The sequence below is a fragment of the Acanthopagrus latus genome, chromosome 19, assembly GCF_904848185.1.
Source record: "Acanthopagrus latus isolate v.2019 chromosome 19, fAcaLat1.1, whole genome shotgun sequence".
Lineage (NCBI taxonomy): Eukaryota > Metazoa > Chordata > Actinopteri > Spariformes > Sparidae > Acanthopagrus > Acanthopagrus latus.
Window position 1 is genome coordinate 20,102,562 of NC_051057.1, and position 27,209 is coordinate 20,129,770.

At 42.5% G+C, this 27,209-nt stretch overlaps 5 protein-coding genes across 10 annotated transcripts in view; all 5 read left to right on the plus strand.

Moving 5' to 3' along the window:
* Positions 1 to 4,120, plus strand: part of LOC119008470 (rho GTPase-activating protein 21-like) — an 84,988-nt gene extending 80,868 nt beyond the window's left edge. For all 6 annotated transcript variants that reach the window (XM_037078814.1, XM_037078813.1, XM_037078812.1 and 3 more), the window contains one exon: positions 1,297 to 4,120. In XM_037078814.1, coding sequence (XP_036934709.1) covers positions 1,297 to 2,928 — 1,632 coding nt within the window. In that variant the 3' untranslated portion in view covers positions 2,929 to 4,120. The remainder of the gene's footprint in view (positions 1 to 1,296) is intronic.
* A 1,945-nt stretch (positions 4,121 to 6,065) lies between these two features.
* Positions 6,066 to 10,034, plus strand: apodb (apolipoprotein Db). Its single transcript, XM_037078277.1, has 5 exons — positions 6,066 to 6,306; positions 8,365 to 8,492; positions 8,586 to 8,707; positions 8,852 to 8,937; positions 9,045 to 10,034. The coding sequence occupies exons 2-5, from the start codon at positions 8,370 to 8,372 to the stop codon at positions 9,275 to 9,277; spliced, it is 564 nt and encodes a 187-aa protein (XP_036934172.1). The 5' UTR covers positions 6,066 to 6,306; positions 8,365 to 8,369; the 3' UTR covers positions 9,278 to 10,034.
* A 438-nt stretch (positions 10,035 to 10,472) lies between these two features.
* Positions 10,473 to 12,584, plus strand: otos (otospiralin). Its single transcript, XM_037079482.1, has 4 exons — positions 10,473 to 10,586; positions 10,766 to 10,832; positions 11,331 to 11,354; positions 12,166 to 12,584. Exons 2-4 carry the CDS (start codon positions 10,775 to 10,777, stop codon positions 12,351 to 12,353), a joined length of 270 nt encoding a protein of 89 aa, XP_036935377.1. The 5' UTR covers positions 10,473 to 10,586; positions 10,766 to 10,774; the 3' UTR covers positions 12,354 to 12,584.
* Positions 12,585 to 13,196: 612 nt separating this feature from the next.
* Positions 13,197 to 18,050, plus strand: cops9 (COP9 signalosome subunit 9). The gene is made up of 3 exons (XM_037079794.1): positions 13,197 to 13,378; positions 14,393 to 14,465; positions 17,861 to 18,050. Exons 1-3 carry the CDS (start codon positions 13,316 to 13,318, stop codon positions 17,896 to 17,898), a joined length of 174 nt encoding a protein of 57 aa, XP_036935689.1. The 5' UTR covers positions 13,197 to 13,315; the 3' UTR covers positions 17,899 to 18,050.
* Positions 18,051 to 18,200: 150 nt separating this feature from the next.
* and1 (actinodin1) lies at positions 18,201 to 26,857 on the plus strand. Its single transcript, XM_037079793.1, has 7 exons — positions 18,201 to 20,238; positions 20,507 to 20,599; positions 23,441 to 23,485; positions 24,112 to 24,257; positions 24,391 to 24,798; positions 25,174 to 25,428; positions 25,512 to 26,857. Exons 2-7 carry the CDS (start codon positions 20,527 to 20,529, stop codon positions 26,520 to 26,522), a joined length of 1,938 nt encoding a protein of 645 aa, XP_036935688.1. The 5' UTR covers positions 18,201 to 20,238; positions 20,507 to 20,526; the 3' UTR covers positions 26,523 to 26,857.
* Positions 26,858 to 27,209: the final 352 nt, after the last annotated feature.

A 27,209-nucleotide genomic window follows, 5' to 3' on the forward strand; every position in this document is an offset into this window, starting at 1 on the left:
GTAGTGTAGGATGACAGGAGGTAGGTGACGAGCGGGAGAGATCGCCTCCGCCTCCAGTCAAGACCAGCCATCAGATAGACTTACCTCAACCTACAGTTAAAGATCTGTTTCACCCAAATCACCAGAAAACTACATTTTCTTACTCACCGTTTTGTATCCAGCCATGCAGGTGGTCTCGGTTACATGTGCCCATTTTTGTTTATGAGCTTTTTACACATTATAAAGAAAGAGAAAAGCAAATAGAAAACAAACACGAGGCCATGTGTTGATGAGGGAATAAGGATATCTATATCCAGAGCATGTAGGTGTGGATATTGATAAAGAGGGCAGCAGGGTTTTAAATCTGCTTTCCTCCTTTTCAATAAAACAAATGGAATCTGTGTTTCTTACAGCGCCGAAAAATCTTTTTACTCTTCGGCTTCATAAAGATGGTAAAAACTTTGCCCATCAATCTTTCATCTCAGTTTGATTGACGCTACAGCCCACATATTCAGTGAAATACAGTATTTAATCATGAAAATTGTGCAGTGTCTAGGTTTTAGTGGCGTCGAGCAGTGAGTTTGCAGACGGCAACCAACTGAGCGATGTTTGCTTCACCCTGCCCTGCTGTAGCTGCTTAAAACATTAAAAAGTCTCTGCAGAGGCACTGTTTAGTTTGTCCATTCTGAGCTACGGTAGAAACATGGCTCCCTCTGCGGATATTAATGACTCACACTAACGTAATGAAAGTCGAGCGATTCTTAGTCCCAGGTGATTATAGACTAATGAAAGCACGATTCTGAGATCATCCTGAGTAGTAAAGTATGTTTTTTGTTTATTTGGGTGAAACGACCGTTGAAGTTTCTGCAGTGAGTTCTCTGTCAGCACCAGACATCCATTGACCCAGAGCCGCTTTTCATAAGATTCCTGCTTCGTGATGATGCTCGGGATTCTGCAGTTGCTTCTTGTTAGTTAAAAAAACGATTCTCCAGCAGAGGCAGGTGCTTCTCATCACTGCGCTGCTGTCATGTGGCTGCTTTCCTTCAGCTCGTGCAGGGACGCTTCAGTCCATGTTGTGCTGCTGCTTCTCCTGCTTCTGCTTTAAAAGCCGGCATGAACGCAACGATGTGCTCCCTGTTTATGTCGTCTGTTAATGTTCCTCTCTCTGTCCACTTCTCTGGTTTGTGGTGCGTCACGGGAGCAGGTGAAGTACAGGTTTAAGTTTCCAGACAGGGGTCTCTATGCTGTGCTCCTTCCTTGTGTTTCTCAGCATCAGAGAGACTCATTTTGGTTTTCTCTGCTCTCTCTTCCTCACAGGGTTCCTGGGGCTCAGGGAAGGACCAGTGCAGCCGAGAGCTCCTGGTCTCCTCCATCTTTGCTGCAGCCAGCCGCAAAAGAAAGAAGTCAAAGGAGAAGCCGCAGCCTAGCAGCTCAGACGACGATCTGGACGCTGTGTTCCCCAAAAAGGAAATCCCTGGCCAGAAGCCGAACCACCACGGCCTCCAGACCGAGGTGCAGAGCGAGACTCGTCCAAGCCCCAACGCCAAACCCAACGCCAAGCAGCCAGCACGAGTCGAGGAGAGGAAAGAGAACGGGAGAACTGTGGATCTCACGCCTAAAGTCAAGAGAGAGCATAGAAACTCCTTATTCCTGAAGGACAAGGCTCCACCCAGACACCCGTCACCTTCACCGTCCCCGTCCCCGATCATCGCTCCACAGGGGAAATCCTCCCTGTCCGATCCTCCGTCTCAACTCGATGAAAACACCTCTGACCTCGGGACCATGAGTTCCGGAGCGTCAGTTCCGCGGTCCAGACCAAAAAAGTGGACCGCGGGAGCATCCGCTGATCTTCCTGCAGGTGTCGGAATGGGACCAGGTTTAGGGGCGTCCGCCGGTGCAGAGGTGAGCTCCATCACCTCAGATTACTCCACCACTTCTTCCATCACATTCTTGACCGGAGCGGACTCCAGCGCTCTCAGCCCGGAGCTGCAGGGAGGAGAGGAGGCGGACGACGAGCGGAGTGAGCTCATCAGCGAGGGACGGCCGATGGAGACGGACAGTGAGAGCGACTTCCCGGTTTTTGCTCCAGGCGGTGGCAGCAGCCAGTCTACACCCTGCCCAGAACAGAATCAGGAAAAGAGCGAACAAAGAAGTGGCGGAGCAGCTGAAGGGAGCACCACTCCGAAAATGGAAGCACGGCGCCTTTTCCCATCACACAGGATGATCGAGTGCGACACCCTCTCCAGACGGTGGTCCTTAAGACAGAAAACAGACAGCGAGTCATCAGTGGAGGGTGTAGCCATGACTGGGGAGCGCAGCGAGGGTCGGGCGGAGTCCTCCACGCGGCTCTCTCGAGTCCTGGAGGTGATGAAGAAAGGGCGGTCCACCAGCAGCCTGAGCTCGTCCTCACGCAGCGAGTCGGAGCGTTCCGAACCGGCGTGGCACCTCAAGATCACGGAGCGGCTCAAATTCAGGTTACGCACGTCTGCTGACGACATGTTCACGCAGAAGAACCGAACGGCAGACGCTCGAGGGAAGAAGAAGAACATCCGGCGGAGGCACACCATGGGCGGGCAGAGGGACTTCCCGGAACTGGCGGTCATTAACGACTGGAGGGAGCAGGGCGGCATGGACCAGGCGGCCGAGCTGTCCGCCCTGGATCGCCTCAAGCCCAGATGTTCCTCTCAGGACTTCTCCATCCGGGACTGGATCGCGAGGGAGCGGTGCAGAGGCTCCGATTCGAGCATCGAGGTGGCGCCCAAAGCCGTCCCTGAGGATCCAGACGTGCAGGACGCTGCTCCGGAAAGACCTCCTCCTTCTGCCGCTCAAGAGCACGTCAACGGCGGCGGGCTGCAAGGCAAAAACAAAGCGAGCCTCGGGGCGGACGCTCACCCGCACAAACTGTCTGGAGCACAAGTCGTCCGCTCACGGTTCTACCAGTATCTGTGAAACGACAAGTGTCGAGCTCTTGTCTTTTTGAATGAATGAATGCGTTTTAAAATGTACGAATGTGGGTTATTTCAGCGAAGGTTACTGCACAATATTTTTTCTACAAAAGTATACTTTATGTATCTACTGTACATACTTGTGTATAGGCTGATTGTTACTGGAATAATGCTGAAGAGTTTACGTGTTTTAATTCCTCTGACTCGGCGGCCGTACTGGAACAGACGCGGAGAAAACTTCCTCCTGCACCATCGAAACCCTGCCAGCGCAAGAATGTGACTTTACTGAAACGGACTCAGAAGGGTTGAACGCAGGAGGAAGAAAAAACCTTTTTAAAAGTTCTTCCTATTATAAGCGGTATGAAGAATGTATTACTCTCCTTGGACTAACACTAGATGCTTGTGACAATATTGTCATTTTCAAAACAACATGTACATGTTTTTTTTTTTTTTTGTTGTTGCCTGTACTTGAAGTATGTGGATGTAACTGACGGCTGCTTTCTGAGCTGCGTGTTGTGGGAACTTTATTTTTTCACAGCACACTCACAACAGCCAGATATTAGCTCGATGAACTGGAGGAATTATTATAGTTTTATCAAATAAAGACTGAAAAAAGAAAATGTTAATGATGAAGTGCTGATACTATAGTATGTAATGCTTGGTACAGTAGTTTTTATTTCCAAACTTTGTCCAGTTATTGTCCAAAAACAATTAAGTTTTTACATATAATTGTTTTATCTCGAGAAGAAAAAGTGCCTCTTTTTTTCATTTTTTTTTTTTCAAAACTGTTTTTTATAAACAGTTGTCAAAGAAATTAAAAAAAAAAAAAAAAAAATTTAGAAGAAACAAACCTCACAGGCATTCCAGAGACGTTTTGTTTTGTTTTGTGTTCTTTTTCCTGTTTTTAGTTTCGACCCACAGCGACATCATTCAGATTTACGTCCCAGTCGGTTTCATTAATGTTTTACTTCTTGTCCCCCCCCCTTGTATTTTTCAAAGTGCAGTAAAATTCATGGCCGCTTAAAACCTGGGAGAAAGTGAAAAAAAAACACACAAAAAAACACAACAAACTTATCTTTCAAACTGCATGAGACAATGTTTTCTAAACAGTGAACATCTCGTTGCCTGTGTACAGCAAGACATGGGTGTGACGCCCTCCCTCAACAAACACTGGAAATAAATAATCTTTATTAGATCCTCCTGTCTGTTTGGTCTCCTTGTTTTATACTCAACGATCCTCTGACAAATTGCAAATGTATTTACTATTGATTTAGAGAAAGTTGATTTAAGATTTTGGGGACATTTTGCTTCCATAACGTTTCTTCTTTCGTGCTCGTGGAGAAAAACATCTGGGTTTTGTTTTGGTGCAGATTTGTGTTCTGGGAATGTTCGACAATAAGTATATATTTGGTTAAATATGGAGATGAGGTGATCGAAACAAAATATTAGTAAACTAATGAAATATTTTAACTATTTATCTGGTAAGTTTCGTTATGATACAAGGCAAAATGTTTTACTCGATTCACTTCAGTTGCGCCCAACATTCAGGTTTGACTTGTATCTGTGCTATGACAGTTTTTCAGGTGTGATTGTGTATTTATCATTCATATGCTGATCTGAATTACATTTTATTCCTAGAAAACACCAGAAAATTAATGGCCATTGACAATGTTTTCAGATAAAAAAAAGTCCAGTTTTCACATTTCTGTTTTAGAAAGTTGCACAGAAATCTGCAAGTTAAATAAGATTTCATTTTCATTTGAACATTCAGGAAACTTGAAATTCCAAAAAAAAAGATTTTATTAATTCAAGCACCCAACTGGGGAAGTTTCATGGCTGATACAGAAAAGTAGACGTGCAGATGAAATGATAAACATGTGACTGACAGGTGCTCGCATCACCTCTAAATGTTAGAAATAAACACCTGGCTACAACTTGGTTTTCAAGAGAACATGACATGATGTTGTGCTCATGTAAAATAATAGTTTAGGATAGTTTGCACTTTAAACACATAAACTTGTAAACTTGAGTGTGAAAGTCAGCCGTAAAAGGAAGACGTGAAAGACTTTTGAGACTCTGTTTCTGATCAGTGTGTGAGGCTCAGATATCTGAAATATGACTCAGTTTTGTCCGTTGGTTCATGGCCTGCTGACAGTATGTTGCACATATTTTAGAGGAAAAATTGAATTAAGGTTTCCGTCAGAGTGAAGCGAGCTGCAATACCAAACGAGAGCGGATGATCGTATGAATGAGCCTCTGTGTGTCAGCAGGTCGGAGGACACTGAGGTCACGTCCTGCTGCTGTTCATGAGGTTCTGATCAGTAACTCTGACTGTCACACATGTGGACTCACTGACTCGAGCTGACTTGAGTCCAAGTCGCAGCAACAGTGAATGTTCTGATGACTTAAGAGAGAATAAATGGTAAATAAATCAGAGCCTTGTGATTGAAATGGCTTGTTTGTTATGTATCTTTTGATTGTCAATAATTAAATTACTCAAATATGTTTTCACAGGTTTCCTTCTCAGTTAGTTCTTCATCATATGTGGGGATAAAAAAAATGTCATGACATCAAACATGATTGCTCAGTTGAATTAATAAATAATAAATCATTTTGGTATTTCTGTCTACGTGCTCAGTGTCAGTACATGATGGAGACTTTTTAATAATTTTACAGTAGCACTCATTAATCAGCGTGTTTATTGTATGAACATCAGTTGAAATGGATGTAAACTACTGCACATTGATAACGTGACTTTTTTTGTGTGTTGAACTAGATTTGTTCGTAATTTGGCGCCATCTGGTGGCAGTTTTGAAAACAACACTGGAGCAAAAATCAAAACATGGTATGAAAACAGGTTTAGAGACTAATGCTTACAATAAAATGCCCAAAATATGATTAAAAAAAAAAAAAGCCTCATTCAATTGTTTTGTACGTTCTTATTTAGGCTTCTTACGCCATCAGATTACCTACAAACTGATGAACATTGAATTCCAATAAATAAATGAATAAATCAAAAGTTGCTGTGAACAAATTGTTAATTTAAAACAATGATTTCAACACGCAGAAAAATATTAACACAATAACTAAACAAAAACTTTCGATAAAACTTCCCCCTCTGAAGAAGTAAATGAAGGTGAGTTTCAAAATAAAAGCACGGCGGGACTTCTCGCAGCGTCTGCATTGTCACAGCGTGAGAATGTGCGCGTGATGACAATTTAGCTAATGAGCTGCCTCGTGCTGACGTAACGTGAAGGTGAACACACGCTCGTGTGTTTTGTCCGGAGAGCTCGAGACACTTCTCACCACCACCACCGTCATCCTCAGCAGCAGCAGCAGCAGCAGCAGCGTCAGACCTCCACCTGTCAGCTCCACACCTGAGGTAAGACACCTTCATGTTAGAATGAGTTCACATATGAATTAAAGTCAAATCAGCATTAAATTACTTGATTTAAAGTATTTTTAAACTCTGACTGTCTTCTGCAGAGCTTGTTTTCCTCACAGTTTTGCTCCTCAATATGTATTCTGCTATTTTATCTCACAACTGCAGCTTTGATTTAAGAAGAATTAGCCTGAAATCTTTGAAGAATCTATTAAATAAAAGGTGTTTAGTTGTTAGGTGTAGCAGCAAAGGTGGTGTCCTGTACATAAGCTGTTACGTGAAACCAGCAGAACAGGTGTGGCAACATATAATGTGTACAGACAAAAGACGAGAGGTCATTCTCAGCTTTCCTCTGTGATATATGAGAGCAAAACATACCAGAGAGCTCTTTATCTTATTTCACAAGACCCTGAACTCTCATTCAACCATTATATATACGTCTGTAGGGAACAATAGAAGGTACGTGTAGATACTTCAGGTATGTGAATGCAGCACGCCAACACCCTCCACAGGGTCGCACTGTAGGGATGATGTAGGATTCTGGCTTCAGTTTAACACTTCAACATGAAATAATCACAGACAAATGCACTCAGCTGCACCTGTAGATATAAAACACAAGACTGTAATATGAATAAAATATATATTGTACCGAGAAACAACCCTGTTAGACATGAATTCAAGAGGAAAATGTTGATTATTGCATTAAAACAGGACGCCAGAGAGTATACCCGTACATCATTGGAACAAACGGATATCATTTACACAAATAAAGAAATATATTCATGTTAAACATTTGCAGAATGAACAAGTAAGCCCAAATAAATAAGAATGTGTTGTGGTCTGTGTTTCATAAAGTTTCAACAGCTCCTTCTAATGAACAAGTCTTAAAGTAGAGCATTTTGTAAAGGGAGTCTGATGAATTGTTCCACTTATTTTCCCCCAACCCAAAGAAGTGCGTACTATCATGTTCACTGGATTACTGTAATTTGACATGTTTGCCGTCAATGTGTTAATACATTTCGTGCAAATGTCGAAGTGTGTTCAAACAGCTGATGTGAGGCAAGACGCACTGTGAACACGGAAGCAGACTTTAAGACTGCTTTTACAAAGATGGAAACATCCTATCAAAGTGCATTTAATGCTGAATTTACAGCAAAGGGCCAGTAATTTAAAATGTGCAGCAGCTGTTTCACAAAGTTCGTTAGGTTTCTACTCATGATGCAACAACTCTTAAAATCACAAGATTCATAAGGGAGTCTGGGATATCGCTGTTAAAGGTGACTCACCTGTTTACGTGGTTCATGTTTATGACTTTCACACACAGCAGCACAATGCTGGCAGCAGCAGATCACAACAACACTTAACACATTTAAATAAGGTCTGAAAGTGCACACCACACATTTACTTTTAACTAATTCATATTGATATTGTAAATAATTAGTCATCACATTATTTGACAGATCCCATTGGCTCCCGGGAGACTTGAACCCTGCATTCGTTTGTAACGTGACAGAATAAAACTTTCTTCTAAAGGTTTACTCAAAGCCTGCACTATAAATACACATTACATTACAGAATAACAAATTATTTGAAGCATTTTAATCCCTCATACAAGTAACTTATCTAGATCTATGTTAATATAGCTTCGTCGGACTCAAATCAGTTTTATTTATAAAGACTAAAATCACAATCTCGTTGCCTCAGTGGAAAGTGAACAACATCCTTAAACTCATAATTTAAGGAAAAACAAAAAGAAAAGGAATAAACCTGAGGAAGAGCTACAGAGGAGGGATCCCTCTCTCAGTACGTACAACATCACAGATGTTAAGAGTTTGGAGTTTGGAGGATGAAAGTGCCCGAGCCACACGGCCTCCGATCTACGGTGCTGACCTGGTGGAAGACAGGCCACACAAGATGATCAGAAACAAACAAAAAAAAAAAACATCAGAATGAAAAAAGATTTAAGTACAAATATAAAGAAAACAGAAGAGAGCAATGATTCAGATTGCTACTTTAAACTCGAGTCAAAGCTCTGCGGTCTTCCTTCCTCTCCTGCAGGAGACATGTCCTCCGTCAGCCTCCTCCTGCTCCTCCTCCTGCCGCTGCTCCCTCTGGTGTCAGCGCAGACGTATCGCTGGGGTCCGTGTCCCACTCCTCAGGTGCAGCCGAACTTCAACCTCCAGCAGGTGAACGCAGTTTTAAAGAAACAATCGTGAACGCTGTCGACTGAGCCACACAGATCTGATGGAGCCTCTCTGTCTCTGTTTGTGTGCTGACAGTATCTCGGCCGGTGGTATGAGATCGCCAAGCTCCCCGCGTCCTTCGAGAGAGGAAAGTGCATCGAGGCCAACTACGCTGTGAGGAAAGACGGCAGCATTCAGGTGCTCAACTCTCAGTTCTAGTGAGTACTGACGGGAGTTTCCTTGTTCAGACGGACCGGAGGACTGTCAGGAGACGGCTGACTTGAGTTCCTGACCTTGTTTGTTGTTTGTTCTGCTGATTTCACACGTGTTCGCTGAATTTCAAACCTGTTTCTGTCCCTCAGTAAAGACAAGGTGAGGACAGCAGAGGGGACAGCGGTGATTCACGACCCGAGAGAAGCCGCCAAACTCGGAGTCAGCTTCTCGTATTGTAAGTTCTTCGTCCTCGTCTTCTTGTTTTTGTTTTGTTCGTCGTCTTTATCTTCTTGTCTTCAGTTTTTTTTTTTTTACTTCCTTCTCTGTGACCTTTGCTCCCAGTTACTCCCTACGGCCCGTACTGGGTGCTGACCACCGACTACACCAGCCTGTCCGTCGTGTACTCTTGCACGGACATCCTCCGCTTGTTCCACATCGAGTTCGCCTGGATCCTCGGCCGGTCTCGCTTCCTGCCTCCGGAGACCGTGAGTTACGCCAAGGAGCTGCTGATGAACGAAGGGATCGACCTGCTCAGGATGAAGAACACGGATCAGACGGGCTGCAAGGACAACTAGGGATCCACGGAGACTCGTGAACCAGGCATGGTCCAGTTCTCAAGTCTGAAGATTTTTCACTGCTAGTTACAAGAGAGTGCAGTTTTTGACAATATATCTAAATCTTACAGTTGCTGCCTTATATTGTTTGAATAATTATAAAGATTTAAACACAAACACTTATGTTTTTTGGTTCCCATGCTTCACAAAACTGAAGTTAAAGATCTTTTTCAGACCTTTTCTGTGCACAGAAACATCAAATTTCACTAAAATTTTGAGCACAAATTTGTTAAAAATCTGTGTTACCGAGCACTTCGCCCATCCCAAGATAATCCATCTCCTTGACAGATGAAACAGAATGATTATTGCACATTTGTCACAATAAAAGTTTAATTCAGCCCATGAAAAATAGGACCGAAAACCAAAAGTGTTTGTTGACCGTACAATGAATGCACTTAAGTCCATCATTTATATTTCATCATTTAATTAAAAAGTTACCTCTTTTAATCGAACAAACTTCATATTTGCAATTATTGGTTTAATTTCCGTTATTTTTCCAGCAGTGTCCTGCAGGTGTAACTGACAAACACTGATTTAATTCAGAGTGTGACAGATACAACAACATGTAAAGATTCAGGGAGCGAAATCTACGTTTGGTCAACTTTTCAGGAAGTGAAATCATTGTATTCATCGTTTATCACTGTGTTGATTTTTGTTAGAAAGTGTAAACAAGCCTGAGAATGAGTTCTATGTGTATTAAAGCTGTATTCATTAATCAGCTGTTTGGTCACTCGTCGTTTATCTGGTGAGCGTTGTACCGACTCCAAGAGATTTTTTTTTTTTTTAAATGACAGCAGAGTTTCCTTCAAGCAGTAAAATGCAAAGATTTTGTCTTTTTCTTTTCACGCTACAGATCGTGAGGAAACTTTTAACCTGCACTTTTTACAGCAATTATTTGTCATATGTAATGAACAGTTACTTCATCAATTAAGATCTCTGCACACAAGATATATGAAGAGCTCATGAAATATGATTGGTTGTAAGTAACCAACAATTAGTGGGTAAAATATGACAAATACTCACCAAAAAAATTAATTCTCAGGAGTAAAAAAAGAAAAAAAAATATGTGGACAGATTTTTATACCACTGGGAAATGTAAAGGAAGGACTGGGCATGGCTTGGCTGTGTTTGCATGTGTGTGTTTGCTTGTGTGTGTGTTTGCATGTGTGTGTGTTGGAGGCTCTTCCTGCACTGAGCCCCGTCAGACCACAGCGAACCAGCAGCTTGAACAGGCAGCATCTCTCTGCACGGCTTCACAAACGACCTACAGGTAAACACATCTGGACACTTTTCGCTCATCTTAACATTCATTTGACTCTCAAATAATGAGACAAGTTGAAGTTGCATGTAATGTTTTGAGAGTAAGGACAACGTTTTTCAGGATTTAGGCATCCTTGTGCTTAATAACAGACTGATCGATGGACCTCACTGACACTTTTGTTCCCTCAGGAGGACGAGATGAAGCTGTTGGTCTCGATCGGCGTTCTCCTCGGCCTCTTCATCTGTCATCTCACTGGTGAGTTTCTCTTTTTTAAAAGCCGTGAATTACACTTTAATATTCTCATAGAGGCTTTAAGTGATACGCTGCAGAGGAAGTTTAGTCTCTACATCAAGAACATGTGATGGTGGAGTAATAAAATTTTGATGTGTGGATGCACAGACGCTTATCATCACAGCAGCTGTGTGTGAATCATGTGTGATTCTCCCAGACGTGACGCCGATGCATCGACAGCAGAGCATTTGTTTTTTAGCGACTGCGTGTGAACAAAGACGACTCTGTGCCACGATGAATTCCAAACGCTTCAGACTCAGCGTGTGTGTTATGTGTGTTGTGTGTGTGTGTGTGTGTGTGTGTGAGAAACGGTCAGTCATAATATTTGAGGAGGGAGCAGGTTATCCTGCAGCCCTCTGGGAAAAAAGCTCAGTTTTCCTCACTTGAATCCCGTCTTTGTATTTAGGAAGTCTTGGAATGTTTGGGAATGTTAATTTTTTTCTCTCTCTTCCTCCTTCACAGAGGCCAGAGTCATCCCAGAAGGAGGTACTGTGTATAAATAACACTTCTTCTTTCAGACTCTGCAACAAACTCAAAATAGCTCCGATTTTAGTGACAGTTCTCCGTTTATTTTGCTCTTCTGCAGCACTGGATCCTTGAAGGAAAAGTTTAGAAATGTATTAACATGTTTGTCGTGCACGTCGCAAGTACCTGAGGTACATTCCACCACTGCTCTTCTCTTAATCCAGAAAGGAATAAGCTTTGTCTTTAACACAATGAACACATTAGAGTCTCTGTAAATAGAGCTACAAACAGCAGCTGACACAAAAATACAGCACAGATAAATAATCTAATGCCTCGAAGTGAAGGTGAAAGTAGCTGCATTATTTAGTATGTTTTCCAATCATGGTACAAAATCTAAATAGTTTACAAGTCTGGTCAAAAAGTCCTTATTTTTTTTACATTATTCTGAATAATACTGTGAAAACATTTGGTTTTTACGGGAAACTCTCTCTGTGCACATTTTCTTGACTGATGGTATATTTTTTCTTATTGGCAAAAAAATCTGAATTACACTTTTTTTCAGTTGCGAAAGCAAAAAACAAACAACCACAAATGTCAAAATGTCACAAATGTTGGCGTCAGTATTTCAGGCACTCAAGGAATTTATGTTAAAACTGCCATGTTTCCTTTTAAATGTTTTTTTTTTTTTGAAGAGAATTGAGGCTTATTTTTTCTAAAGTGGGAAAAAACAGAGAAACTTTAACTGTGAACTGAACATGATCTGATTTAGAGAAGTTGGAACAACATCACCGTTAAATATCTGATTTAAGTTGCCTCCTGTGTGTCTTTTTAGTGCCGTATGATGAACCACCAGCTGTCCCCTACTGGCCCTACTCCACCTCTGACTTCTGGAACTACGTCGAGTACTTCAGATCCATTGGCGCCTACAACCAAATCAACGAGATGGCCCGGGCCTTCTTCGCCCACCAGCCCCTCGGAGACACCCTGGGATATGAGTCCAATCAGGGACACGAACACTGAGAGAGGAGCTGGATGGAGCCGTTGAGATAACCTGAGGAGATTCTTTAGGAGTTACTTAATTAATACAGAAATTAAACAAGGCGGAGGGAAGGTAATACATAGCAAGTATGTAACAGTTTGTAGCATAGCCGTACATATAGAATAAGCTTACTTATGTAAAGTATGTAGCTCTTTTGTAGGATTGTATTATATCTTCATGCAGTGTGGCATAAATAAAACATTTTACAAATATGTTGTCTGCAAAATTATTTAATTTTCCTCCCTTTTTACTCAAATTCTTCCCAGTAAAATATTGAAATTAAACTCCACAAATCGGGTTCAAATTCTAAATTACAGTGTGATTGAAGTACAAATGACTCTTGTTCCTCAAAATGAACCACTGTTAGTCTCACTGTGTCACTAGTGTCGAGCAATTACCGTATATATTTTGTGATTATTTTTTTTTAATTTTTTAATTTTTTTATAAAATATGTATTTGTTGCAGGTTGTTTTGTTGCAAATATATTTTGCTGAACTTACACAGAAGCAGGCTTTTAAGTTAGAGCGTTTTTTTTTTTTTTCTTTTAAAACTCTTACTTGTAAAATATCCTAATACTCATTCCACCACTGATATAATAAAATATGAATACATTTCTATGGTTTATGTTCCTAGAATTAATTTACTTAATTTCTACGGGGAACAAGTACAAAACTGCTCCTTTCATACACTTGTATTATTTTTGTATCTGTTTATTTCAGTTTATTTTTAAATCGTCATTATTTTTTGCTTCATCTTTATTTTTTCCATCATCAACGTTTAAATTACCGGCCGGAGCGGACACATAGCGACAAGCTGGTACCCAGCCGAGCACATTTGAGTGTTGCACACCGTTGTTTTGTTTACGTGCCCTGGGAAGCTAGCACAGCAAGCTACAAACAAACAACACATTTAAACTTCTGAACTGCCGCCGAAGTGAAACATAATGAAACCCGCGGTGGATGAGATGTTTCCTGAAGGAGCTGGACCGTATGTGGATCTGGAAGAAGTGAGTTTAAAGATTTAAACAGTAAACGGCGAAGCAATCGGTCAAAAACGGGCTAATGCTAACGCTAGATAGCCCTGTAGAGTTTTAATGGTAGCTAGAAAATAGTTCTGTCAGAAAATACCTGCAGCTGTTTACGTGGCAGTTAACAACGTTATTATAATAATGTTATTTAATAATTTCGCTAAGTTCATGTTTATTTTAATCAGTGTTGTGAAAATTACCCAGAAGTTAAACTAAAGTAAAAGTGAAGATATCGCTTTAAAATGTTGTTTTGGTAGAAGTGAAAGTTGCACGAATAGCACTTAATTTCATTTAATAGCAGATCATTTAAGTATTAAAAGTACAAATAAATGATACATATTCTTACATGTGTATAAACTGCATACTAGGGATCAGCTGATTGTCAGGATCAGTGTTCTCTTTATATTATTTATGATTTGATATGATGATATGATGTTGTACTTTGGCTCTGATGCAGCAGGTGATCTGCAAAGTAACTAGTAACAAAAGTCATCAAATAAATGTAGTGGAATAAAAAAGTAAAATATTTTACTCCCAAGATGTAGTGGAAGTATAAAGTAACATAAAATGTAAATACTCAAATACAAATACATGTAAATTGTACTTTAATGCTGAACTTTGTTACATTAAATCCCTGAAATCTTCCGTCAAAGTCTATTTCTTTTGCCTTGGCATCAGTATTGTGACAGCAGTGTAGACATGACTATTGGTACTTTCACTAAATGTTAACAGTGAGTTTTTAATAAAACTATCAGTAATGTGAATGAATAATATAACTATATACATCATTATGTTGTAATATAATGACTAAGTTGGAGAGGGCACTTTAATTCAGCCTTTAAAACCAAGAAAAGATAACACTAGTGCCATATTACAATATCCAAACTCTATGAATATAAGCTGTATGGTCGGATATCTTACATTTAGTGTTGTTCCGGTGTGTGTTTGAGTGATTTGCTGCTGTAAACTGGTTGTACTTCTGTGTGTTAACAGGCAGGAGGCAGCAGCGGCCTGCTAATGGACCTGGCAGCCAATGAAAAAGCAGTGCACTCTGATTTCTTTAACGGTAAACCACAGTCTTATCTGCATTCATCTGCTCATTATCACATCTGTACCACTGAAGTAATTTGTCATATTAAAATAGCAGCAGAGTGTGTCAGCAGGACAGGGATTAACTAGAGGGAAGCTTTCACAGTCGAGCAGAAATGTAGCTTCTATCCAGCATGAAAACCAGAGATTTAAGTGATCAGAACCACATGGCGTGACAAACACAAAACATTTGTTTCCTCATTAACCATGTTCGTCAGTAGACTGTGGCAGCACCGAGCCACACAGAGATACAAACAAAAATATACATATTTATGGGGAATGTAAAAAGGCACATATGCACAAAATAAGCAAAGCCCTGATGCAGGTATCCTCCCGAAGCTGTTTCACTCATTAATTAGTCTCCACAACCTGCACACATGTTGTCTGACTCCACTGCAGTCGCTCCATTAGGACCCAAATCTCAGCTAAAACCACACAAGATAGCAAGTACAACACAATGAGACTGCTACAAGGATTTATCACATGAATTAAAGTTGTCAGAACATTCCTGGTTTTTGGTATTAATGAGACATCTGTAACATCATGTACATATAAAAACCCAGTTCCCTTTAGTGATCAACAGAAACCTGGTCAACAAACGTGTATCTCTCTTAGAAAAACCTGCACATCTGGGACACGTAAAGTCTTATTTGTTTGTAAAAAAAAAAAGCTTATGGAACATATTTACTCAAATAAACTTAAGATTTTTCTCCCGTGATGAAGCCTTAAAGCGTGGAAGCTGGAGTTTCGTTGTAAGCACATTATCCAGTTTCCTGCCTCAACCACATTGTTCTCTCAAATTAACCCTCTGAAATCCTGTTGTTCTCCTGTAAACACCAGTTTAAGTGTGAGCAGGCACACACGGAGGACACACACACATAAAAAAACACTACTCCGCTAATCTGTTTTCCGTCTTGCAGCGTCGGCTGCAGGCAAAAAACAATTTTGGCACAGCAGCTCGTGACCTAGAAAGAAAAGAGCTGATTGTTAAAAAGGAGAGGAAAGGAGGAGAGAAGAGGAGGATGGTAAAGTGAGTTTATAGCTGCTGTCAGACTGAAGCTCAGCGGGACACCTCGCCAGTCAGCTGCTTTAAACACACACACACACACACACACACACACACACACACACACACACACACACACACACACACAGTTGCACATGCACACCTTTAGATCATTGTGGTTGTAAACACCTAAAACTGCCGTTCAGTGAATTCTCGTGTGTGTGTGTGTGTGTATAACGTTGTAGCTCAAGGCGCTAACAAGGCTCATACAAATTATGAATATAGTCACTGATTCATTCATTTTTATTTGAGGGAGAACACTTATTTACAAACAGTGCCGGGACACAGGCATACACTAAAATCATCAAACAAAGCTTGGAGGTTTCTTAGGTGAGGCTTGTCACTCGGCAGCCATCTTGGCAACGCCCCCAGGCAGTGAGTTCAGTCGAACAAGACGAGGCCAAGATCTAAATGAATGGGGAGAGAGCCAGAACTTCATTAACACACCGTAAGTCACAAGAGAAAAGGGACACTGGGGTTATAAATAAATAAATAAATTAAGGAGCATATTAGCAGTAGCGGTGCTCCCTGTCTGTGGTATCTGTGAGATGATCACTGAAGATGTCCTGGAAAAAGAGCTGTAGAAAACCTGTAGAATCGCCAGACAAATCTGATAAATAATGCCTAAAAAGTTTGGTGACTTTAGAAGAAAGTTTAACAAGTGTTCGCCCAAAATTCATGGCAAGAGCAGTGTGACTTTAAAACCTTATTGTCCAGCAGAGGCCAAAGAAAATCCTCTACGTCTCATCGTGATACATCTTAGAATTGAGGAGATGTTGACGCCTTTGGCACCGAGGTGATAATTAAACCACTGATTTCAAAAGAGGAAATGCTCTTTACTGTGACTCTGCAAGCTGACGTTGAGACGTCCATCTGCCCTGACGGGGACGCGACACTATCATGTTAAGTCACGTTAATAGGTCAGCTGAGCGGTGGGAAACGTCACTCTTTGTAGACTATGTTGTGAGATCTATATAGTATGTTAAAGAAGCCTCCGATTCCCTAATGATGCTGGAGTGCCTTGTGTTCAAAGTTGCAAGGGGTTATGGGTAGCCGAGGGGCAGTCTCTTTGACTTTCATTCTGTCCCTCATTAGGTGAAACAGGAATGTCCCGTTTCTGGAAACCACAGAGTCGCGAAGCCTGATGTACTGAATCAGTTTCAGCCTGTGGACATTCAGCAGATTAATATGAATATATATGAGCGAATTATACGTGATTACTGCTGTATATCCAATATCTGTGGCAACAAAAAACATCCTCCAGAAATATGACAGTAAATACAGTTAGCGCCTGGTGGATACAGCCTGTGAGGATACAGCTCAACAGGTCTGAAGACCTAAATCAAGCACAAACTGACACGTTTTCATACGAGGACATTAGCGGTCAAAGAAATGAGAGTGTGTGGCTTTGAGGAGAGTCTGGATTGAACACAGATATTTCAACTGGCTGTCGCAAAGACGTCACACTGAACAGAGACGGACACGCCACAGTTGGTGACCAAAGATAACAAGAAAGCCTCTGGACTTACAATTACAACAGTTGATGTTAAATGAAAAGGGGTTCGACAGCCATCTTTCATCCTTGAATTTTGGGAAAACTCCCCATTGATTAAAGGGAAGACGACACCCAGAGGCAAACTTTTCTTTTTTTTTTGTTTAAATGATCCTTTATTTAACCAGGTTGACTGTGCTTTCATATTATTCTCCTTCAGCAGTCTGATGAAGAAATACAGACAAAGATCATTACATAAACAATTCAGAGATTAAAGCCGCGGGGGAATCTGTTCATCGTTTAACGTATTTATCTATTAACGGGCTCTAATTGGTTTCAGCTCTAATCGCCTGACCTTGAAATTGCCGCGTTTTGAATGCGTGGACGTGCTGCTGGAGGAATCGGCAAGCTATTATCTATTTTTTCTTTTTTTTTATGAGTATTTGTCTCACCTGATGTGGAGGATTTCCTCAGCTGGGCTGCTGTTTTCAACCCTGTTTCTTGAATAAATGTTTTTATAATGGTTCGAGGCGTCAGAAGCGGCTCATCGTCAGCATTACTGGCTTCGTTACTCCATGAGAACTGGGTCATAAAGAGGATTTATTGGGGGATTTTCCACCAGAGGGACCTCTGTCTTTCGAGGAAACGTTTCCATGTGTTTTGCTGCATTTTGAATTCAAACAAGGTTGAACACAAGTTAAACTTTAGAAGTTTCAGCTGCTCTTAACTCATGAATATGTATTGCATAATTAGCTGAAGAATGTAGGAGTTCTGGGAAACAGCTAATCGTCTTTTTTGTCTCTTTTCTCCGCAGACTTCGAGGATCTTTTCGACGACGATGACCTGCAGTGACGACAGCGTCTGCGTGTTTCTGTGAACTTGTAGATAAGAAAATGCAAACAGCTTATCCTGAAGTTCTCTTGTACAGCCCGCCTCCTCCTCCTCCTCCTGCATGTCACTCACCATCAAACTGAAATAAAGTCTTTTTGTTTTTACACAAAAAAGAAGCTGTCTTGGTGTGAACCAGGTGTCTGCAAATTCTGAGAATCCCTCACATTCCTGCTTTAGAGAAAATTATGAGTATAGTTTTGGCGTCGTCGTGTTTGAATCTGCTCCCCGGCTGGATTGTAGGTTTGTGGTCTCTGCGAAACACCTGTTAGCAAATGTTAATTACATACGAGATACAGTGTTAACATGACCGCTAAATGTTCAGTTTGGACACGACGGGACGGGACAGGAACAGGGGGCTGCAGAAAAATGTGGAAATGCTGCAAGAAATAAAATAAAATGAAGAGCAGTAAAATGGTTTTACTGCCAGAGACGCAGTCAGGAGTCAAACAGGGAAAATGGAAAAGCTTTAACTTTACTTTCAGATTAAAAACAACTTCTATGTGCCACAACAGTCTTCAGCTATTTGTATGGACTTGTTTGGAGTTAAATTTTTATGTATTGATTCTTACTTGTTCCCTTAGATGATGCAGACTGACATTAATTTCAGATGATGGAGGCGAAAGGTCCACCTCAGTATTTAGAGGACTTTTATTTTGAAGAAGTGCTCGCTAGAGAGCCTTCTTGCGTTCTATTGATTTTCATCTGGCACCTAATTTTTGTGTCTTTTGTGTCTTAAGTCTTTATAAAGTTTTTAAATTGTAAAGATTCAAGAAAATCAAGGCCTCGGGAGTTTTAAAAAATGGAGTGAAATCAGCGTGAATCAGTGAAAGTGCTTGACTTGATATATTCTGTGCACCAAATGAAACCACCATACCTTCTCAACAAACGTTTTACTTGCAGCCACGAAGGAAGCCACAAGTAGATTTTTTTCCAACAATATAAGGAACAGTTTTGGTCTTGCGACAGATTCCTGCAGTTACGTTTTCCTCTGCTCGTCCTGTTGGTTTGAAACGGGCGTGGCTCAGTGGGCGAACAGTGATGTCACGCGCCTCAGAGAACCAATCAAAACTCAGAAAACCTGAACCCACACAGTCCTGATGAAGCAGAGAAGCAAAGTGTGTTAAACTCTTTACATTCAACTACACAGTAGGATCAATTATAACAGTCATGAATATTTAATGTTTAATTAGGAAAACTGAAGATTTGAATCGAAATGTTCAGGGGCTTTAAGACGTCCCTTTATCGGAATTAAACCTCAGACTATAAAAAAAAGAAATAAAAATAAGTTTAGTCTTGGTGCCTTAAAGGAAACTTCCACAGGAGCCAGAAACACAACAGAGAAACGTGTCTTCTCTCCACATTAACATGATTTATTTGGACCTGATAAGACTGCAGAGTGTCATAAAGGTCTTACAGTGTGTGTGTGTGTGTGTGTGTGTGTGTGTGTGTGTGTGTGTGTGTGTGTGTGTGTTCCAAGGCTGGCATGCCCGAACACAGTTAAACTGAGGAGGAAACTGTAGATTATCAAATTCCTCATGTGTAGACCAGCTGTCCCTGTGTGTGTGTGTGTGTGTGTGTGTGTGTGTGTGTGTGTGTGTGTGTGTGTGTGTGTGTGTGTGTGTGTGTGTGTGTGTGTGTGTGTGTGTGTGTGTCTCACTGAGGGTCTCTGAGAAGTTGCTTATGTGGCGCCTCAGCTCTTTCACTCCATCATTATTTCCCAATGTTTTTTTTTTCTCTCTCTCTCTCTCTTTTTTTTTGTTTCCCTTTCTGCCTTTTGTTTTTACGGCTTCTACGTCCCAAAAACAATAATCCAGATTCTGATCTCGAACCTTAAATGTGACTCATTGAACCAAACAGTGAGGAATAAATGAATCAATCAAAAAATACTCACTGACTCTACTTCTCTACCATCTCTCCACGTCTCCATCTCTGCTCCGATCCCTCCCACCTTCTCTCTTCTCCTGTCTTTAATTACGGTGCCTCTGATTGGTCCAATCTGTCGGAAAGTTTCAGCCAATCAGGCATCTTGTTGAGGAGGCCCTTGACCCCCCTCAGATGGTCCCTGTGTGTGTTTTTGTGTGCAAGCTGTTAATGAGTGCTTGTTGCGTTTGTGTTGGGTTTAAAACCGTGTTTGGAAACCCTCCGTCAGGGCAGTCAGTCAGAAGGGCCGCAGGGACCGAGTGCACCAGGAGCCTCCAACACTCCCACAGAAACCAAGTGTCTGAGCCCAGGTGGACCGCCAGGCTTCGTTTGAGTCCACATCTGGATCCACACGCAGCCACGCAGATAACACAACGACAGGTAAGAGACTCAGTGATGATTCTTTGGTACTTTCCAGGGATTCAAGTTCAGGCTGAAGTCAAGTTTTACCGCTGAACAACACCTGGTTCTGTTTTTATGGCGACAAACGACAGCGTCAGCCGAGCTCAGTGGCAAAGACGATCTGCTTCTGAATGTGCAGCTGCAGCGTACAAGTCATGCCAAGCTGCAGACCAAGATTTTTAAGGCATAAAACTGATGAAAGTGGTAAAGCATCACCTTGAATGTTTGCGTGCTTCTGTTTTTGCAGGTAGAGGAGGAGGTGAAGTCATGGCTGGAGGGAGGAGAACCAGTTTCTCCGGCGTGTTCATCACGACTGTGCTGGCTGTGATGCTGCTGCCTGGTGAGCGCACGTGTCAGATATCTGTCGGTTGTAGTTTGAAGTATCTGAATACTGGATTTCATGATGCAGAAGTACTGAGATCCTCTGCTGATGTAAACGCTGCAAAACCACCCTGTAAAAGTAATCAGTGCAGAAAATGTTTGAAGAGTTTAATATACTGTTGGGTGATTCAAAGGTTCTCTATTAGTTCTGGAGTGGAAATAACACACTTTTCTTTTACTGTTTTACTTTGAAGCAACTTAGAAGAGTCCTGTAAAAGTAACCTTCCTTCTGGGGACCTGATCTCCAACTGAGGACGTCGTGTTTACTCAGTTATAAAACATCAAATACTGTAAATATTTTCATGAGTTTGAATGATGACCTCATTAGTAACATACAAACTACTACATAGAGCACCTTTAATTTAACACTGTAACTATATATTATTTTCACAATCTTTCATTTAAACAGTGTTTTTTAAAAGTCAAACTTAAGTCACACATGAATAGAACTCAAGTACATTTAATAACTGATTATCAGATCTGATATTCAGCATTTGTTATTATCAGAATCATTTTTTTTAGTCCAGCCACAACAGCTCATTTTCTTCACACATGTACAAAAGTAAAACAAACATAAATTCCTACTAAAGTTACATGAAATCAGTGTAATTGTTTGGCTGCATTACTGGCCTCAACTGTACTGACTGGAACGGAAAAGGGAAAATTAGAACTCAAACTTCAGTTTACATGAAGTTAAATAAGTTAATTCAAAGATGTTCTACTTTGGATCTGATGCAACAGGAAATCTGCAAAGTAACTGGTAACTTAAGTTATGTAATAAATGTAAAAGTATCATATTTGCTTCCAAATGATCCTGTAGGCAAGTTGAAAAGTTGTCTCAGACTTTGAGGGACTTTTTGTCGGGTGAGTCAGGGATTTTCAGAGAGTCCGAGGCGACGTGTCCGAATGTCTTTTAGGTCGCTGCGCTGAGGGTTCTGGGTCGAGTGACTCACTCGAGTTCTGATTACACGGCGGCACCATAAATTAGAGCCTGAACATCGAGTTAGTCTTAAAATGATGAGGAGATTTTTAAAGCAATGAGAGACGAGTGTTTGTTACTCTGAATGCAACATTTACTTCCTCTTTTTTTCCTCCATCCTCTTTTCTTTCTCCTCCTTTCTTTCCTCTTTATTCCCCTTCTCCTCCTCCTTGCTCTTCTTCACCTCCTCCCTCTGACCATCTTTCTTCCTGTCCGTCTCCGTCTCTCTTCTTGCTCTGCATCCTTTCCTCCTCCTTTTTTCTTCTCCCTGTCCCTCTTTATCTCCTCTGTATTTTCCTTCTCCTCCTTGTCTTTTTCGTCCTTCTTATCTTTCTCCTTCTCTTCCTGTTTCCTCACCTCTCCTTCTCTTTCTGCTTTCTCTCCTCTACATAATTTCCTTCTCCATCTTCATCACCTTCTCCTCCCTCTGCTCTATCTCCCCTTCAGTATATTTAATAATTTTCCCTCCTTCGTCACTTTTCTTTCTCATCATCCGCAAAACGATTCGCCTAACATTCATATTTCACCTCCTGGTTTACGGCCTGTTTTGATCCTGCTTCTTCAGAACCCTTATAAATAAATTATGTTTGATTTATTGATTCATACTCTACATCTCAAGGTTTGTGAAGGTGAGGGGTTAGTTTTTCCTGCGGAGGGTTTTGGTCCTTCACCAGGTCACGGACACAGACGCACCTCATCATACAGCACGTCTCTAAAAACGGCCCGTGGAGTTCATATATCACCTGTAATCCCTCCACATGAACACAGGTTGCTCCTCCACCACCTGTTTCCACTCTGCTCTCCACATGACACGTGATATTAACACGAGGCCAGGGGCTCATCTTCCCTTTAAAAAAAAAAAAAAAAAAGTTTTTTTTTTTTTTTTAAACTGCACCGTGTGATGGTTAAAAAGAGGGGGGAAGTGTGTAGAAGAAGGAGAAGGAGGAGGAGTTTCTTTCATCGTTTCTGCTCCTGTTAAAAAATTACTAGCTGTCAGCATCACCTCCTCCTCTGCCCTCTTAAAGCTCGGCTGCTTCCAGATGTGCCAGCCAGTTTTTTTTTTTTTTTAACAGGCTCGTAAAGCACAACACGGCGGATACACTGAGACAGCATCATTTAGCCCACCCTCCTCCTCCTCCTCCTCCTCCTCCAGCATATCGCTCCATCACCTCAGGTCACCTTCACCTTCTTTCTTTGATTTCTCTGCACGCTCGTGCCTCTGCTTCTTCATCTGTGACCTTACACGCTACAGTGCGCTTCACATCTTCCTGATTAGTCGATCAAAGCTTATCAAAACTCGTTTTTTAATCAGGAGATTGATGGTTTTCCCCCCGCTGCCGACACGCGTCACATAACCCTGAATTATCCCCTCTGGATCTCTCTTTTTAAACCTGTCATCTGCTCCTCTTCCTCCTCCTCCTCCTCCTCCTCCTCTCCTTCTGTGAGGCATTAACACCTTTTCCCTGCAGAGATGAAAGCGGTGTGTAGCAGAGCTGATTCCGCCGTTTCTCTCCGCCGCATGGGGTCAAACAGTGCGCGTACGCACACACCTGTGAGAGTGCACACAGCGTGAGGTTTGATGTTACAGGCTCACCTATAAAATCTACAAAGAGCTGCAGTCGCCAGCGCCTCGGGCTCAGCCAATTACCCCTGTCCTGTTTACTGAATAATATCTGGCTGGTGTTTGAGGTTTAATGTCACTTATATCGTTTACATTTTTTTTTACAGACGTGTTTAGCTCCTGGAAATTGCTTACTGTAGCTGACTTTTAATCCTCACCTCCGCAACTTCTGGTTTTGACATCTGTTTCTGGTTTTGCAGCGTTCTTGTCCGCCGGACCCATTGTGCAAAAGTCGACAGGAGATGGTAAATATCTCAAGTTTACCTTTCAGTCATTATCTACTCACTCTCAAGCCGACGAAAAGTCAGGTGAAGTTTCGTAATCCACAAAACATTTCTGAAGCTTCAGGAAAACAGTTTTTCAGCCTTCTGCTAAACAGCTGAAGTAGTTGGGGACTTATTTTATAATTTAAAAAAACAACCATAAAATTGTGCTACATAATCTCATTACTATAATAAAATCAGTGGTTATTTGAGATGAGGGGTATGATTCCACACACACCACACCTTTAAACACTCTGGAGTTTGTTTCTAGAAAGTACTTCATGGCAGTTTGCCAGAGGTGAAAGACCATGAAAGTTGTTGAAAAATGAGTCCATGCATCTGCTTTCTGATTAAAGATTAATGGCCAAATTCATCACCCTACCTCGTTCCAATGCAGCAGCATCGACACCTCACCCTTTGATCGATATCTTTTGGAAACAGCAGCAATTTTCTTAAAACAATTAGGGCCTTAATGGTGTCAAGTTTTGGGCCTTGAATGTCTCTTTATAAAACTTTTAAAGTCACAAGAAAGTCCTTGAATTTGATGTCTGGGTAGAGAAGCCTCAGGATCAGGAATGTCTTTTTCCTCACTTCTTTTAATGCCTCAGGGGGAGAAAGTATCAGAGAGAAGGCGGCTGTTGCAGAGTCACACAGGAGGCTGATCCGCAACCGCAGGAACATCAGCTGGTACAAACAGAACTCTGACTTCTGGGGCTGGTACAAGTACTTCACCGAAAACGGCAACACTGAGGCAGTGAGTATACACACACACACACACACAGACCCACAAAACCCCCCAAAAAGATTGTCTTTAGGTTTTAATTCTGGATGGATGGATGGAAGTTGGTTATAATCAGCTCACTGGTAATCTCCTCCTCCCCTCTCAGGTTCAGGAGATGGACCGTATCTACCTGGCCTACCTCCAGAACAAGAACCGTGCTGAAGGACGCCGCTCCTACAAGGCCTACCTGCGCCACCTGGGCGAAATCTACAAGTCCTGCGCTGATTCTGACGACCCCAACTGTGTGGCTACCCACACCACCAGGCCCAAACCAGAGCCCCCGAAGCCTGCACCAGTGAAAACCTGCGACCCCACCAAGGACGCCTACTGCCTGTATGCTGCTTTGGTTCAGGGAAAGAGCCCTTACCTGCCCCTGGTGCTCCCGGCTGCCACCCCTGCCCCAGCACCAGTGAAGGCTCCAGCACCTCTTTACGTTCGCTCTGCTGCTCCAGCCAAGGACCCGCAGTCGGGGTACTACTACTATGCCCCCTCGACAACGCCGTTCCTCTCCAAGGTATGACTTCAGGCAGTCATTATACTGCAAATTACTTAAGATATTAGTCTGATATCATCTTGTTTCTTTAGGAGTATATGATGTATTGAGCTTATACAAAGTATATCTAGTTGTAGGAGATCGTATCTAAAAGCCACCATGTCCAGAATTTTCCAGAAAATATTGGACTTTGTTAGTAGTAGTAGTAGTTTCCCAGTGTCCCTCATCCAATCAATCCAATGTAGGAATTCTGACAATAAATTTCTGGAAACAACACCTATCTGCTCTCATTTTCACCTGGATTTGCAGATTTTCTCGACATTCAGTGTCTTTCAATGGAAAGATAGAGTTTCTTTGACACCAAGGTTATATCTGCCTCTGTTTCTCGTGTTTCAGGAGCAGAAGACTGAACTGCTGCGTATCTGCGCCTCCGACGACGTGGAGTGTCTGCAATACCACCTGAGGGCGGCACACGGCTACACACCTTCTGCCGGACCTTTGCCCTCCTACGCTCACCTCGGCTGTGACCCCAAGAAAGACCCCAACTGCAAACCCAAACTGGTTCAGAAAGGCCCCTCTGGTCTCTACGTGCAGTACCCCAACTGTGATCCAATTCGGGATCCGCTTTGTGCCTACGCTGCCTCCCTTGTGGTCAGTTTGATTTTAACAGCTGCTTGCTTTTTGTTGTTGTTTTATCCTGATTATCACTCATTACTTTTTACGTGTTCCTCTAGGCACCCCGTGCTCCTAACCCTCCTGCCCCTGCTGGCCCTGGATCCTGCAACCCCCTTTTCGAAGAAGGCTGCAACCCTCTTACCGCCACCAAATTTGCCACTCCCCCTGAGTCCTACAGAAGCGAGGACAAAGAGGAGGCTGCTGCCATTCGTGCTCCTCCTCCTGCTGAGCAGAACAACGACCCCTACGCCATGTTCAGGGATGCTTATGCTAATGCTAATGCTAACAGGGTTACTGATCCCTATGCCATGTACCGCCAAGCTAGCGCCCCAGCTTCCCCTCCAGCAGCAGATCCGTACGCCATGCTGCGCAGATACATGTCCCAGGCTCAAGTGAATGACCCATATAGTCCACGCATGGAAGCTGCTCCAGAGTCCAACCCCAATGATCCTTTCCATGCAATCCGTGAGGCAGCAGCCGCCATGCATCGCCGCGGACCTCCCACTCCCAGGCAGCAGTACCCTTTTTCAAACCCCAATTATGAAGAGCCAGCCCAGGAGGAGCGCCACCCTCTGGGTCCCCCAGGTAAAACCAAGGAAGGCTATGACTGCTTCATTGGCTACGATCGTGAGTGCTTCCCCGTGAAGCCCAGCGAGCCACGCTCCGGACTCCACCGTCGCATCCCGTATCCCGCTGAAGCCTACGAGCCCCACCTGAACTCTGACGGCACCCGAAAAGGCGTCCTGGAGCCTGCCAACCAAGACTGCGACCCTGAGTATGACCGTGACTGCCGCCTGCGTCGCTACGAGCCCGAGCAGACCCACCCTGAGGTCCAGCCTGAGCGTCAGGTCGAGGAGGATCACAGCCAGGGGGCAGCAGAGAGCGAGCAGCCAGACCAGGACCAGTACGAGGCGGAGCCCTACCAGAGCGGCCAGGAGGAGCCTCTCATGCCCTTCCAGCAGCTCTCACAGGGTATGCCCAGCCTCCAGGACATACTGAGGCGCTACGGAGACCAGGTCCCTGACCAGTACGATCACAGAGCCTACGCAGACGACTACCGCAAGAAATAAACATGCCAACACACACATGCATGCAGATGGACATGAATACACAGTCCCACGCGTTCTTGCAGCTTGGCCCTTGATCGCTTCATCGCAGTAAGTCCTACGTGGACCCGATATGGGACTCGAGAGAAGTCTACGGACCCAATGAGCAAGTACACAAAACGTACATCCACATGCTCAGAAAGCCGAGGGTGTTCCAGAAATGTTTTCAACTCTCTTGCTCTTTCGCAGCTTTAGACCTGTTGCTTTGGCCTATTACTGCTTTCCACTTTCCAGCTCCTCAAATCATTGGAATGTGTAATGACTTCTCAGTGCTCAGCTTCGCTTCTGTTTCTACGCATTTCACTTTTTTTTTTTTTTTTTTTATATTTGTTCGTTGCTTTTTGTCAGTGATGGATTATGTAAAGATTTTTTTCATTTTGAATGTTCTAATAAAAAGCTCTAGAAAGCTGTTTTTTTTTTTTTTTGCATTTTATTTAACAAATCTTGACTTTTGACTAAACCTGATATTCTTGACCCAGCCGTAATAGTCACTGGTCATTGGATACGTGACAATTGTAGATTATTAGGTTGACAGACTCTAAATTTCAGTGCAAATAAAGCTCAGTCTTAAACTTCCCGTTCTCCTAATGTTAATAAATCCTGAAGTGTCAAAGCAGCCAGAGACACTTCTCTTACCGGGCCTATCTTTAA

Coding starts and splice junctions, on each gene's coding strand:
- apodb (XM_037078277.1), top strand. CDS start 8,370: ATGTCCTCCGTCAGCCTCCTCCTGCTCCTCCTCCTGCCGCTGCTCCCT. Junction 8,493..8,585: donor CGAACTTCAACCTCCAGCAG/GTGAACGCAGTT, acceptor GTGTGCTGACAG/TATCTCGGCCGGTGGTATGA. Junction 8,708..8,851: donor GTGCTCAACTCTCAGTTCTA/GTGAGTACTGAC, acceptor TCTGTCCCTCAG/TAAAGACAAGGTGAGGACAG.
- and1 (XM_037079793.1), top strand. CDS start 20,527: ATGGCTGGAGGGAGGAGAACCAGTTTCTCCGGCGTGTTCATCACGACT. Junction 20,600..23,440: donor GGCTGTGATGCTGCTGCCTG/GTGAGCGCACGT, acceptor CTGGTTTTGCAG/CGTTCTTGTCCGCCGGACCC. Junction 23,486..24,111: donor GCAAAAGTCGACAGGAGATG/GTAAATATCTCA, acceptor TTAATGCCTCAG/GGGGAGAAAGTATCAGAGAG.
- otos (XM_037079482.1), top strand. CDS start 10,775: ATGAAGCTGTTGGTCTCGATCGGCGTTCTCCTCGGCCTCTTCATCTGT. Junction 10,833..11,330: donor CTTCATCTGTCATCTCACTG/GTGAGTTTCTCT, acceptor CCTCCTTCACAG/AGGCCAGAGTCATCCCAGAA. Junction 11,355..12,165: donor CAGAGTCATCCCAGAAGGAG/GTACTGTGTATA, acceptor GTGTCTTTTTAG/TGCCGTATGATGAACCACCA.
- cops9 (XM_037079794.1), top strand. CDS start 13,316: ATGAAACCCGCGGTGGATGAGATGTTTCCTGAAGGAGCTGGACCGTAT. Junction 13,379..14,392: donor CGTATGTGGATCTGGAAGAA/GTGAGTTTAAAG, acceptor GTGTGTTAACAG/GCAGGAGGCAGCAGCGGCCT. Junction 14,466..17,860: donor GCACTCTGATTTCTTTAACG/GTAAACCACAGT, acceptor TTTTCTCCGCAG/ACTTCGAGGATCTTTTCGAC.